Below are 13,779 nucleotides of genomic sequence, written 5' to 3' on the forward strand. Positions count from 1 at the left end.
CTGTCAGGTTTTGCAGTTGTGCATGGCAGTTACGTGTCCAGGGAAAATCTTCTCTCCATTGATTTACTTTAAATGCAACATATCCTATGCTGTCAGCAAGTTCTAGTTTTATCTTGGAATTCCCCATCTGAGGAGGGTGTGGGTGAGAGATGTTGTCATTTTAGCTGTTTCTAGTTGGATGTGTAATTCCAAAGCATCAAATTTGTCCTGTGATGTGTAATGTGCTTTTGGCCAAGCATTAGTGTAGGTTTAATTTGCTGGCTTCTGAGAGGCTGGAAGAGGGAAGTGTTTCAGATACTGCCAACTTCCCATTTGCGTTGCATGATCCTGCCCCAGAAATGCAATGAGCTTGAAACATCCTGTTCTGGACTGCAGTTATTGCAAGTGTAACTGGGCAATTTTAGGGTGTGGGAAACAGCTGTGAGATGCTGCTCTTAGTCTGTCTCAGCTGAGAGGTTGGATAATTTTGTTCATATTAATTCAGTCACAATTAAATGATAGGGAGAGTGTGTTGACCCCATTGCATAGACCACCACAGATGAGCCAATTAAACTAAAGTAACTAAATAAAGCCTACCCTCATAGCTTACAGTGCTGCTATTCCCAGGATAAGGGTACAGTGCTGCAGAGTGGGTTGTGCATAACTGTCTACCTTGAATTAGGTCCAAGTAACTTGGTAGAAATAACTATATCTCAGCTGTAATAATTCAGATGGGCTGAGCACAAGATTTTCAAACTGTCACTGAGCAGCTGAGTCATACTTGGCATGCATTAATTAATATAATTTCTACAGAAGTCATGACAGCTGGTAAGGGAGCATGCAGAGAGGGATGGTAGCATCTGAAGTCAACAATGTAGGATTCACCAAAGATTGTCAGAATTTTAAAAGCATATAGCAAATAGCCAGCCAGCAGCTTGAATGATTGCCCCATTCCTTTATTTCTATGTGCATGGAGGAACATTTTATTCCCCAGTTATGTTTTTTAAAGGCTGTGAATAGCTGACTGAATAGCAGATCTACATGTGCACATGGTTTTCAACATGTAGGAATATGTACTTTACATGCACAATTAAGTGTAAACAGAAAATACAGGGAGGGACACTTTGCATAAATAGTTACTACTGTACAGATTGAATGTAACACTAGGCTGTTTTCTTTAGAAGAGACCAACCAGAAAACTTCAGTGTATCCAGTTATCACTGCAGCCATATCCCTAGCAGGGCTGGCAGCTTGTTTCCAACACACTGATCAAGATGTCCACGAGCCTGCTGCAGACGAGGGACAGTCTGGACTTCCTGAGAACTCTTCTCCTCATTCAGTGTCTGTTTTCAGCAAGAGAGAAGCAAATGATACAGCTGCTGAAAGACTTTTAGTGGATCAGTGTAGCACTTCTCTTTCAAAGCATTCGGTCCTTCTCGAAGTGCCAATGGATAAAACTCCCAAATTGTCTGCAGAACCGTCTGAGCAACACTTGACAATGGCTGCAGTCCCAGCAGAGAAAGGGAATAGAAGGAGGAGAAAGTTAAGGAAGAAGAAAACTCTGAGGGCAGCCCATGTGCCAGACAACAGCGATACAGAGCAGGATATGATTGACTTCAAGCCTGTCCGGAAAGTCAAGGGTGGAAAGGTTCCTAAAGGAGAAAAAGTTACTCCTCCAAGAGAGGAGGGTGAAGTTACTGCTCGAGCAGCAAGAAACAAAGATGAGAATGATAGCGATGCTTCTCTGGAACTAGTGGAAGTTTCAGCACCTCAGTGTGAGGTGGTTGATGTTGGTTCATCAGTGTCAGGAGATGAGAAACCAGACAGTCCATCAAAGAGGGATTCATGCAACTCTGTGGATCAAGCAGTCCTAGAGGCATCTTGTTCTGGGTATGATGAAGTGAGCTCCACCAGTGAGATTGACACGAATCGTAGGAATGATGGGAAAAAAAGGTGAGGTTATTGTAGACCTCTGTCAAGTAAAATTATTAATATTACATAGTATTCATAAGAGGCCTCTCTTTTTTTCTTTTTCCTTTTTTTTTCATTTCACGAAGTCTTATATTAGTGACTTCAGGAGTGAAATAAAAGGGAAAATAAAAATGGACTTGTCTTTTTTGGTCTACAAGTGAATGTGTCTTGTTACCTACTAATTTCACTTAATAGAAAAACTGGGCTGCCTTGTTTGGTTTTGAGCTTACCTGTCACAGCATATTTTCTAAGTCCAGAGTCTTGTGTTTTGGAATATTACTTACCCCAGTATTTTGTCTGAAAATGAACTTGCAAAGTCCAATTTCACTACTGTTTATTTTTGTCTTACAGTGTGGCTGAGACACAGACTTCCATATCATTCCTAAGAGGATCAAAAAACTCCTCAGGTATATCTTTTAAGCTTTCTTTCCAATGCTTTGTATGTAGTATCTTGCAGGACTTTGAGTTAAGTCTTGATCAGCCTGCTTCCATAGGAGAACTTTGCCCTGAAGATAAAAGCTTGCACTCACAATTAAAGTGGGAAGTGACACATACTCATATCATCTTGCACTGCATGCTTTGTGTCTTGACTCCTCCACATCCTCCTTCCCCTCCCACATGAATGCTATTGTTCCACAGTCTCTGCAGAGCTCTAGGATGAACAATAATACATTCTCTTTTTAATTCTAAAGATAGTTCTGAACTTAGTAATATGAAGGTCTTTTTAGCACTTTATATTGCCCTCTGTCGCATTCACAGTCCTGCTGGAATCCACAATGAAATTTGACTTAAAGGTGCTGAACCCATGAAATAGTTCTGCTGATTGGCAGTACAAACCACAGCAGTGTGTTTTCTTGACTGTGTTCCCATAGTCAAAAGTACATGTCTCTGTCCTACAGAAGTGTCTTCGGAGCCAGGTGAGGATGAAGAACCTACTGAGGGAACTTTTGAGGGACACTTGGCTGCAGTGAATGCTATTCAGATTTTTGGGAATTTGCTGTACACCTGCTCAGCAGACAAAACAGTTTGTGCCTACAATCTCGTTGTAAGTAAGGTTGTGGGAGTAGTGATACATTAATTGCAATCACAAGGTTGTCTTTTGTAATGCCTTACTATGTAGTAAAGGAAGCAGCTGCTTTTTCAAGCCCCTGGTTTATTTTATACTATTCTTTTCTTCAAACCTCTCTTCACCTCTCCAAACCCTTCTTCCTGTGAGAGAGACAAGGGGAGATAGATTGCCACATGTATCCTGATTTTTTTAACAGTCCTGCCCTGTTCTGTTAGGTGCCTATTCCAAGAGGTATTATAGGCCTTTATGCTGACAGACTCTGTGCTTTCCTTTTTAGAGCAGGAAGTGTGTGGCCATCTTTGAAGGACATACTTCAAAAGTGAACTGCCTTCTGGTCACTCAGACAAATGGGAAGAATGCTGCCCTCTACACTGGCTCAAGCGACCACACTATCAACTGTTACAATATCAAGGTACTCAAACTCTGTGTTGATTTATTTACATATGCTGCATTTTATACAAGTGTTTCTTTACAAATATAAAATTTAAAAGCCTTTTAAACCTATATGATCTGTACCCAAGCAGCAGTTCATACTTCTTTAGAGTAGAGCAGGAAAAAAACCCTCACAAATAAAACAGCAAACCATTAACGGATTTACTACCCTAATCTTTTGACTAGCTTGTCAGTAGAGTTTTTGCTGGAACAGCATGGCATAATCCCAAATGTTGGGAACACCAAAGTGCAGGATAGCTGTTTGGCCATGAATCTTACTTTTCTTCCTGTATTTTTAACTTCATTGCTTATGGAAGGCACTGCTCTCTGCTGTGTCTTTAGAGCAGCTCTAGAGAGAACAGGTATCTGTTATGCTGAGGGTATGTGAAAGAGCAGACCTGAGGCTTCCTAAAGCTGGATATTTGAGGCTAAATGATAAAAAGACTTGCCCAACCTGTTACTTGAAGGACTAGAAAGCAAATATCTGCTTCAGAAAGTGAACTGCCAGAGGTTTTAAACCCTTAAGTTCTCTGTGGGAAACTTAATAGGGAATTGTCGACCATGTAACAGGTTCTTTTCATATGTGTGTATATATATATATATATCTATATATTTAGTCAGTAGTCTAAATTTCTATACACATTACAGACTGTGACTAGAACAAAGCATTTAGGGTTATAACTGGTTGCTGAACTACAGTCAAGCCTTACAGATGGTCCTGATTAAAGTGATGCTCAAACTGCCATGTGACACCAGACTCTCAGATGTTTTTCTCCAGTTCTGTTGGTTTAAAAAGTGAAAATCATCATTCATTTCAGTTTTTTTTTCTTGAATTGTTTTCAGTTAATGAAAATCTTTAAGTACTTCTTTCCATTGCTAGACCAAAGAGTGCATGGAACAGTTTAAATTGGAAGATCGAGTGCTCTGTTTACACAGTAGATGGCGGATCCTTTATGCAGGTCTTGCAAATGGCACAGTGGTTACTTTCAGCATAAAGGTAAGTTTGTTTAACTATTGGCACCTGAATGCCTGTTGTGATGCTGTTTCTTTCCTCTGTGTTTCTTTCTATTCTTTATCTACAGTAGTAAGTGTATTTGTAATAAACACATTTGGGTATACATGGTCGCTGTTGGCCCCTTTTGGTTGTTTATTTTGTCCATGCATGAAGCTGTCCTATCTGCCTTTCTCTTTGTTTACCTTTCTTTTAGGTGCTGTATTGTTGCATTTTTCCTTAAGGTTCCTCCTGGTCTACATAACATAAAGAGCTTTCTCTTTGATTTGGAAACTTAATTTTTAAGATGCAATTCTTACCACTGCTATTTTGTGTGTTGCTAAACTGAAATCAGATGCCGTAACAAGCACAACACAAAAAGGACTCAGTGGTCTAATCAATGTCATAGCAAAATTTTAATTCTTTCCATTTCTTTCTTCCCCCACCAGAATAATAAACAGGTTGATACCTTTGAATGCCATGGCCCTAGAGCAGTGAGCTGTTTAGCCACAGCTCAGGAAGGAGCACGCAAGTTGTTGGTAGTGGGCTCCTATGACTGCACCATCAGCGTGCGAGATGCGCGGAATGGGCTGCTCCTCAGAACCCTGGAAGGTCACAGCAAGACTATTCTCTGCATGAAGGCAAGTGTCTCTGAAAATACATTCTGGACAAAGAATGCTTAAAATGATGACCAGATTGTGATAGGAAATGGAGGATTTCTCTATTTTAAATTATAAAAACTGAGCAATTTGGTAGGGAAATTCTCTGTTTGCCTGCCGTATCTCATGTCCCCAGCTGCCACATCTATGTCTGTGTTTTGAACATTTCAGAATTTGTGATTCCATCACTTCCTTGGGCAGCCTGTTCCAATGCCTGATCATCCTTTCAGTGAAGAAACTTTTCCTTATACCCATTCTAAACTTCCCCTGGTGCAGGTTGAGGCTGTTTCCTTTTGTCTTGTCACTTTATAGGGGTTAGGAGCATAATTTTTCTTACATAAGCAGCATATAAATATGCAGCATGTCCAAAATTTCCAAGAGACATTGGGCTTTACTGTGCATGTGCTTGCTTTTTCCTTCATACTCTTGATTGATTTTAAGGCTCTCAAATTTAGGAAATGTTACAGTATAACTTTAAACTGAACAGTGTCTTTATATTTTGCTTGCTCATTTCCATATCTGTTACAAAATATAAAACTTTTTTTTTTTGTAAGGTTGTGAATGATCTGGTATTCAGTGGGTCCAGCGATCAGTCTGTCCATGCCCACAACATTCATGTAAGTCTCATATAAAATGATAGAATGACTTTTGCTACTAAGGCACTGAATTCCTATGCTATCAAGTCAGCTTTTCCAGAATATTTGACTGACTGGTAGGACTGATTGCTTCCAGCAAAGTCTCATGATTTTGTGAATATGACTATGCACTATAGGTAACTCTGGAGGCATGAAGAGGCTACATAAACCTGCTGATTCTTGTCACGTGATACGCAATGCCTTTTTATCTGGCCATCTTGCTTTTGCAAATATAACTACAAGCATGCTGATAATATGGAAAGGGTTCAAAGAAAAGCCATGTGAGATAGTCTGGTGGAGAAAAAGTTTCCTTATAAGTGGAAGAACTTGAGGAACACTGTGTTCCAAGCTAGATTGTTCAAAAGCATCATGAATGCTTTGTCTCTCCCTCTTTTACACCATCTTCCCTTAGTCCTAGCAGAAGCATTCATGTAGCTATGCAATAAGTTAGATTAAGAAACTTATCAGAGGGAAATTTTAGTTGACATAAAAAGAGTATATTTCTGTGTGTTTAGCTGTATATCTATTTAGTATATTTCTGTGTGTTTTGCTAACTGATCCCTGTGGTTGCATAAATACTGCTAATACTAATAGCATGGTACTAGTTTCAGGATGGGTGGGAGTATGTAACTAATGATGGAAACAGGATCAATTAGGTTGGAAAAGACCTCTGAGATCATAGAGAACAGCCTGTGACCACACCACCATATCAGCTATACCATGGCATTTTCAGCATCCAGTCTTTCCTTAAACGCTTCCAGGGACAGTAACTCCAATACCTCCCAGGGCAGCCCATTCGAAATTCACCCTTTTTGTGAAGAGTTTCTTTCTAGTGTCCAACCTTCCTGGTGCAGCTTGAGGCCATTTCCTCTTGTCCTGTTTCTGGTTGCATGGGAGAAGGAGCTGACTTCTCTCTGGCCATATTCTCCTTTCAGGGAGTTGTAGAGAGTGATAAGGTCCCCCCTGAGCCTCCTCCTCTCCAGGTTAAACAAACCCAGCTCCTTCAGCTGCTTCTCATTACACTTGTGCTCCAGCACCCTTCACCAGCTTCTTTCCCTTCTTTGGACTCACTCCAGCACCTCAATGTCCTTCCTGAACTGAGGGGCCCAAAACTGCACATTGCGCTCGAGATGTGGCCTCACCAGTGCCAAGTACAGGGGAAGAATCACTTCCCTGGTCTTGCTGGCCACGCTATTCCTGGGACAGGCCAGGATACCATTGGCTTTTTGGCCACCTGGGCACACTGGTGGCTCATGTTCAGAAACAGAAGAGAAGAAAGAGAACTTTACACAGACCCATGCATTTCCATTGTACTGGGATGGCTCTGTGTTAGGATGGGCAAACAAAAGGATAAGTAGTATTTGATCATAATGTATAAGTGCCTTCACAGGGAATGGAATTCTAATAACAGGTGTTTCTGTTTTTGAGTAGTGAGCATTGAAGCTAGCTACCCTATACAGTTTAGGTAAAACCATTTTGTACTTTTATTTAAGAAAAAACAAACCCAACACCTTTTTTACCTTTGCTTTCTCTTGATGCAGACTGGAGAGCTGGTACGGATCTATAAGGGCCATAACCATGCAGTAACGGTTGTGAACATTCTTGGGAAAGTCATGGTGACAGCATGTCTGGATAAATTTGTTCGTGTTTATGAACTACAGGTAAGAAAATAGGTGGTTACTAATGACATTTATCTAATATGTGTTAATTAGTGATTTTGAAGTCAAATAGAAGTCATCTTTGTACTTTCTGGTCTCTAGCCCGTCTCTCTTTTTCCTTTCACTCTGAATATATAGTTGTCTCACCAGTCAAAATACATGGGTTTTAATGAATATAACCTGAAACATTTTTTAGAACCTGGGTTATTCCAAGACAATGACAGCTCAGAAAAGTGGGAAAATGTTAGCTTTGTCTGCTGAAAGAACAAGAGCTTAGTTGGACAAAAAGACTCCCAGAAGCATTGTAAAGCAAAAGTGAGCTTTTCAAGGTGGCTATAAAGTTTGGAATCCACCATATCAGTTTAATTGGTACCAAGGAAACTTCTCCTGAAAGTATTAGCATTTACATGTCTGTGGAAAATGGCTCTTAAAAAATGTTGTGCTAATAAATGTCTGTTTCTGTTTCTTTCAAGTCACACGACCGCTTGCAAGTCTATGGAGGCCACTCAGATATGATCATGTGTATGACCATCCATAAGAGCATGGTAACTCCCTGCTTTTCACTGTTCTTAAAGAGAAGGTTGTAATTGCCACAGGTGCATACAAGACAGTTTAATTTCTTCAGATTAAGAAATCAGCCTGCTGCTTGACTGCATTTCCAAGTTGTTCTCAGTCAAAAAATCAAGTGGCTATAACATCTTTATGTAATATTTTTGTCTGGGGAAAAATCACTGTTCAGCTTACTGCAGTCTTAAAACAATAGTTCTTTTTGCAGTTATGATGACAGTGAAGACACTAGAAATAGTAAAATACTTCTGCTTTTTCAAGTGTCAGTCCTGTTTGACTTTTACTCAAGGGAATCTCACAGATGCTGGAGAAAAACTTCACCCACAGCCAAACCTCTAGCAATCTTTGACAGAGCATAAACAAAGGTGTGCAGTTGATTCAGATGTACAGGTTTCTTCATGCATCTGCCCTGCAAGATAAGTTTCAGAAGCACTTCTGGATAAGTATTTCTTAAAATAGTCTTTAAAAGCACTTATTTGTCTGCATGTCTAGGAATTTGTTTGCAAAGTTACTTTGAGGCTGTAAAATGAAAGGTATTGTAGTGATCTGTAATAACAGAGAAGTTAAATCCAAAGGAACAGATTTCCTACTAATTGGAATACCTTCTGCCCAAGCATCACATCTCATGTGAGTCCAGCCTGAGGCTTTAGCTGTGCCCCAGCAGTGTCTGTCGTGTGCATTCTCAAATCAAAGAAGGGTTCAGATGAGAAGTTTAGTGATGAGTGAAAGGATTTGCATCAGTCTTTCTGAAATTCTCATGTTTTTTCACACACTTCCTCTCCATCCTTTTTTGATATACATAGAACTGGTTAGGTCCTGGAAATACATTCAACTTGACATTTACACCTACATATTTTTTTAACTTTAGTGGATAGCACTGTAATTTCAACTTTTCTGAACTGTTACACACATGACACTATCAACAATAGAGGTTATGGAAGCATTTCTTATTCATGTGTAGGTTTTTGTGAACTATGAATGCAAATATTAAAAGAATTTGGTTATACCTATTTTTAAATATAGAAGCCTTGCATGCTGATATTTCTTTGCTTTTACCTACACTGAAGTCTCTTTCAAAATTTTACATTTTTTTTTCTTTCATTCCCAGCTTGTTTATCCATAAATGCTTTTTTTTACAGATCTACACCGGATGCTATGATGGCAGTGTCAGAGCTGTGAGGCTTAATCTGATGCAAAATTATCGATGCTGGGTAACTAGCAAATTGTTTTTAGCTTTCATTATTGAATTTTCTGGGGGTGGTCTCTAGTCACTTAGTCTTGGGTAGGTTGACTTAGATTATTCATGATTTTTTTTTAATGTGTATGTGTATTTTTTTTAATGTGTATGTGTATGTATGTGTATTAAAATATATATCATTTAGGTATTTATCACTAGTTTAATTTTTTTATTGTCTTTGCTGTATATATATATGTATCTATGTATGTATATATGTATGTATGTATATATGTGTTTTGGGGCAAGTTGTTAGTGTGAATTGCTGTTCTTTCTGGCTGTTTTTAGACGTGTAACTGTTTAACACCTAAAACTTTGGCTGAGTGACATAGAAAAGCTGATTTACTGTGCTAAATAAGTTTAATTAAATTCCAAATGGCTTTGTCACAGGTAAGCTTAAATCTTGTAAAGGCTTATTTCCTCTCTTCCTCTGGCCATTCCTGGTGACGGTCTAGGCTTGGCTAAAGGCAGGAAAAATTTCTGTAAAGCTGTAATGAAAATAATAGAGACCACGGAAAATGGAAATGTAATAAGATAAAAAACTTACAGGAGTTGGCAGGCATGCTTACAGTCGTGGAAGAATATTGTGAAATTGCAGGAAGAAAAGCATTAGCAAAAATTGTATTTCCCTGGCTTATTCCAGTGTGTTGTTTTTTCTCCCAGTGGCATGGATGTTCACTGATCTTTGGGGTTGTGGACCATCTGAAACAACACCTGCTAACTGACCACACGAATCCAAATTTTCAGACCCTGAAATGTCGTTGGAAGAACTGTGATGCTTTCTTTACTTCCAGGAAAGGTTCCAAGCAGGTATGTGGTTGAAATAACATGATTGTATTTGGTAATATAAAATACTTTATATCACCACAATGGTGGGACTTGATTTCTCTTAAAAAGGGTTAAATTTTTCTAGCCTTGGCAGGCTTAACTGCATGTAGTTACAGTCATCCAAGGCTAACAGGGTTCAGTTCAGCCTGTGGCAGATGAACAGTGCAGCTATGGTAAATTGACATATGGTCAATTTAAAACAGTTTGATCCTAAACTATTACATGGAAATGGTACAATTCTTAAAATATTAAAGAAATTCTACTCAAGATATTAGGATGCTTTTGAAGGAAAAATGTCTTTATAAGATGAACAAACATCTGCCTTGAAAACTGGTTTTTATCCTTTTAATTTTTATCCATTGCTATCTCTTTCACTGTTTATTTTTCACATGAAATTGGTTTTACAAACAATCTTTAAATAAGTAGTGCATAAACTTCTGGATAAAAGTTACCACAGAAAGGGGAAAAGATGAAGAAGGCATAAGAATTGGATGAAGTAATGTGGAAAGGATTGGGGGATGGATGGAAGGAGGGCAGTAACCTAAAGACTGATTGCCAAGGACTAAAATGTAGATTTTACCAATATAAACTACCTTCCTTTGAATGCTTTCCAACATATGGGAAGGATGGAGGTTTCTTCAAGAATTAGTGAACAGTAGAATCCTTTATTTCTCTTTAAGTGCTGCTTTGGATATGATGTATTTATGTAATTTGCTGTTCTAATCAAAAAGAAAACTTTTTTATTTGCCTTTAGTGCTGTGGTCTGTGAAACACTTTATATATGTGATTTAATACCTTGACAATGATAATACTTATCTTTTTAGAAGCTTTAAGCCAAACAATTGTATGTTATCTAGAGTGTCACTTTCACTGACACTTCTGGAATATTTTGCAGTTTTTTGTACTTTTTTTGTGATGATCATAATGATTTTTTTTTAAATTGACTTCTCTGGTTCTTTTCTAGGATGCTGTAGGACATATTGAAAGACATGCTGAGGATGACAGCAGGATTGACTCATGAAGCTTTTCACCTCCCACATTGGGAAGTAATTTTGTATGTCAGAATTATTCCAAATAACATCAGTTTCTTACTCCAGTCTTTCCTTTTTCTTTTCTCACTTGGAATGCAAAAACTGAGTGGGGCTGAAATGCATTGCTGTGGAGACTGCAGGTTGTGTTGTACTCTGCAGAAATAAGGCTGGTAATTAAGACTTAGCCCAAGTTCTTGCAAGTTTTTAATTAATTGGTGGACAAGAATATTCATTCCTCTTGTCTGCCTTGTTTCTTTGTTGTTTGTCTTTTTTCAGGTGGTTTTATTTATTTTTTTAAGAAGCATGGTCTTTGGGAAGCCCAAAGGGGTGTTGAAAACTTAGATTACAATAGGTGCTGCTGTTTGCAAACTCAGCTGGAATCCTGTTATGTGTCTAAGACATGTCTGGTTTTGTTGTATCCAGTTTTATAGCTGATTTTAATAAAATTCTGCAAACCAGAATATCACAAATTCTAACAATGTAACCTGAATATCCAGTGTACATTTTTACTTTCTTCATAAAAGGAAAAGTTATTTTATGGGGACTGGAATAAACTAATTTTTTAATGTTAATTGTAACTTATTTTTTATTCCTTGTATAAAAGTTGCTATAACTGGCACAATATATACAGTGATAGATATACCATATCTCTTGAGATATTTTGTTTATTTTCAGGAAAGTGATTATTTCTTGAGAGAAATGCCAGTAGCAGCAAAACAGCCAGAACAGTAGCTCTACTCACAGGCTTTGCAATCTTAGTCTTTTTCAGTATAGGTCCTAATGTATGGGAAAGAAGTAAGTGGTATTTGTTTTTCTTTTAAAGAGCAGCATAACCACCACTGCTGTCTTGATAAAACACCATAATTGGATTGCTGATTTTATGTAATCTTAGTGACTGAGCTTTGCAGTCCCATACTCTCTAGGCATAGCAAACCAAGATTAATGCAAAGGCACTGTGTGTCTGAGTGTGTCCACTTTGGTAGTGTTTTGTTTCTGTTGTGAACTGACTTAATTGGCTTGGGCTATATAAAGTTCACAAAAACTCAACTGGAAAGAATGGAGCAGGATTTTAATGTCTAAATTTCTCAAGCAGAAGCTGAGGATATGAAATGCATATCACATTTGTAAAAGTCTTATTTCTCCTAATGCACAGAAAGTACCACAGAGAGTCCAGTGCAGAAGGGAAGACTGTTTCAGCTTGTCAGGGTTCCCCTGCAAGTGTTCCCTTGAGCGGGATGGCTTCACTTTGTGAAGTGCAGTGCAATGCCCTTCTGGCACTAGCCATCCTCTGTCCCTTAATGACACTAATTTAGCAAAGAACCCTCTTAACATTGAGACTAATCTAGCAAGGATCTTTGTGTTCACTTTTGCCTAGCTTGCTGCTCAGGATAAAATAAGCAGAGATTTTCCTAAGCTGTAAGTGAAGGTGAAACTGAGTTGCTTATACACGAATCCAGTGCCAGTTTTTCAAAAAACCCTGAGTAGGGTATCTTTTTCACAACCACTTTCAGACTTGTCAACCACAGACCAAATAAGTTTTATAGCCTCATTCTTTGACTGTAAAGAAGCCTTTTTAGGCCAAGAAAGTGAATGATTCAGGAAATCCCTTGGATGTTCCACTGCCATCAAATCAAGGAACTTCAGGGCCTTCTCTGGAGCACACTGGTTTTGTATTATCTTAGCAGACAAGCAGAATTGCTCTTACACTGATTAATATTTTTTGTGAGACAGGAGTAAAATATGAATGAGATGCAATAGCATCTTCCTTCAAAGACATGGGAGTCTCTGAGATTCCAGTGCTTTTGTGGTGATTGATTTTGTTTGTTTACTTTTTATTAAGCTGTTTGTGCATAGCAAAAAGCCCTAATATGTGGCCTAGACCTCAGGCTATTCTGAGGATGGTGTTGTTTTGGTTTTTGGGGAATGTGTGTTTATGGTTTTGGTGCTGGGCTTTTTTAATCTTTCTTTCTGTGGGCTGTGGATGAAGCAATTCAATAGAGAATCAAGTTTGGGGAAGTCTTTAAGTGGTGTAGATGTTTTATGATTGACAGTGTAATGCTCTTAAGTCTGAGAGCATTTGTTTGGGTTTTTTCATGACCTAAAAGCAGAAGACTGCATAATACTTAAACCATTTCCAAAGGTGTTGATATTCAGGAGTTCTTCTAGGAGTTTTTTGAACCACAATGAGGGAGCATGTAAGTGTGGCATAAACAGGATGGGTGTCCTAAGGTGTGTTCTTCATGGACTATGCTGCAAGTGAAGGTGTGGAGCTGTGTCTGGAGGACAAGCCTGTGGAGCAATAGTGGCATTCTGAAAAATGTGTGTGAGAGTAGATTTTGTTACTTCTCTCTTGTGATTCTTTCAGCTGTTTTCAGGAACATATAAAGATCTTTTTCACTAGATGTTGCAACAAACAGAGTTATTACACTTTATTTGCATTCCCATTTGCTTGTTGGGTTTATCTTTTCTAGTTGGTGGAAGCAGTCTTTTTTTATTTGTGTGTGGTCCATGATATTTCCTTAACTGTCTTGAAAACAGTCCTCCTGAAAAGTCTGGTCTTCTGAAGTCCAGCTTTGTCAGTGGTGTCTTTTGCTACTTTGTTGGTCATTTCAGATACATTGTAAGAATCTTAAAATGGGAAAGAGGTGGGAAAATAGTAGAGCTACATGAGTGAAAAATTTTGCTTCATAAATCAGAAACATTTTTTTAAAATCCTCAGCGGTTC

General features: G+C 38.4%; 1 protein-coding gene across 3 annotated transcripts in view; it reads left to right on the forward strand.

Annotated features, from left to right (window-relative positions):
- ZNF106 (zinc finger protein 106) overlaps nt 1-11,632 on the forward strand; it is a 28,377-nt gene extending 16,745 nt beyond the window's left edge. For 2 of the 3 annotated variants that reach the window (XM_031055736.1, XM_031055737.1), the window contains exons 10-21: nt 1,161-1,932; nt 2,302-2,357; nt 2,850-2,995; nt 3,297-3,431; nt 4,332-4,448; nt 4,892-5,083; nt 5,656-5,718; nt 7,278-7,397; nt 7,868-7,939; nt 9,101-9,172; nt 9,859-10,005; nt 10,988-11,632. In XM_031055736.1, coding sequence (XP_030911596.1) covers nt 1,161-1,932; nt 2,302-2,357; nt 2,850-2,995; nt 3,297-3,431; nt 4,332-4,448; nt 4,892-5,083; nt 5,656-5,718; nt 7,278-7,397; nt 7,868-7,939; nt 9,101-9,172; nt 9,859-10,005; nt 10,988-11,044 — 1,949 coding nt within the window. In that variant the 3' untranslated portion in view covers nt 11,045-11,632. The remainder of the gene's footprint in view (nt 1-1,160; nt 1,933-2,301; nt 2,358-2,849; nt 2,996-3,296; nt 3,432-4,331; nt 4,449-4,891; nt 5,084-5,655; nt 5,719-7,277; nt 7,398-7,867; nt 7,940-9,100; nt 9,173-9,858; nt 10,006-10,987) is intronic. The other variant, XM_005419399.3, reaches the window with a different exon arrangement.
- The last annotated feature ends 2,147 nt before the right edge of the window (nt 11,633-13,779 follow it).

This window comes from Geospiza fortis, unplaced genomic scaffold (genome assembly GCF_000277835.1).
Source record: "Geospiza fortis unplaced genomic scaffold, GeoFor_1.0 scaffold66, whole genome shotgun sequence".
NCBI classification, from domain to species: domain Eukaryota; kingdom Metazoa; phylum Chordata; class Aves; order Passeriformes; family Thraupidae; genus Geospiza; species Geospiza fortis.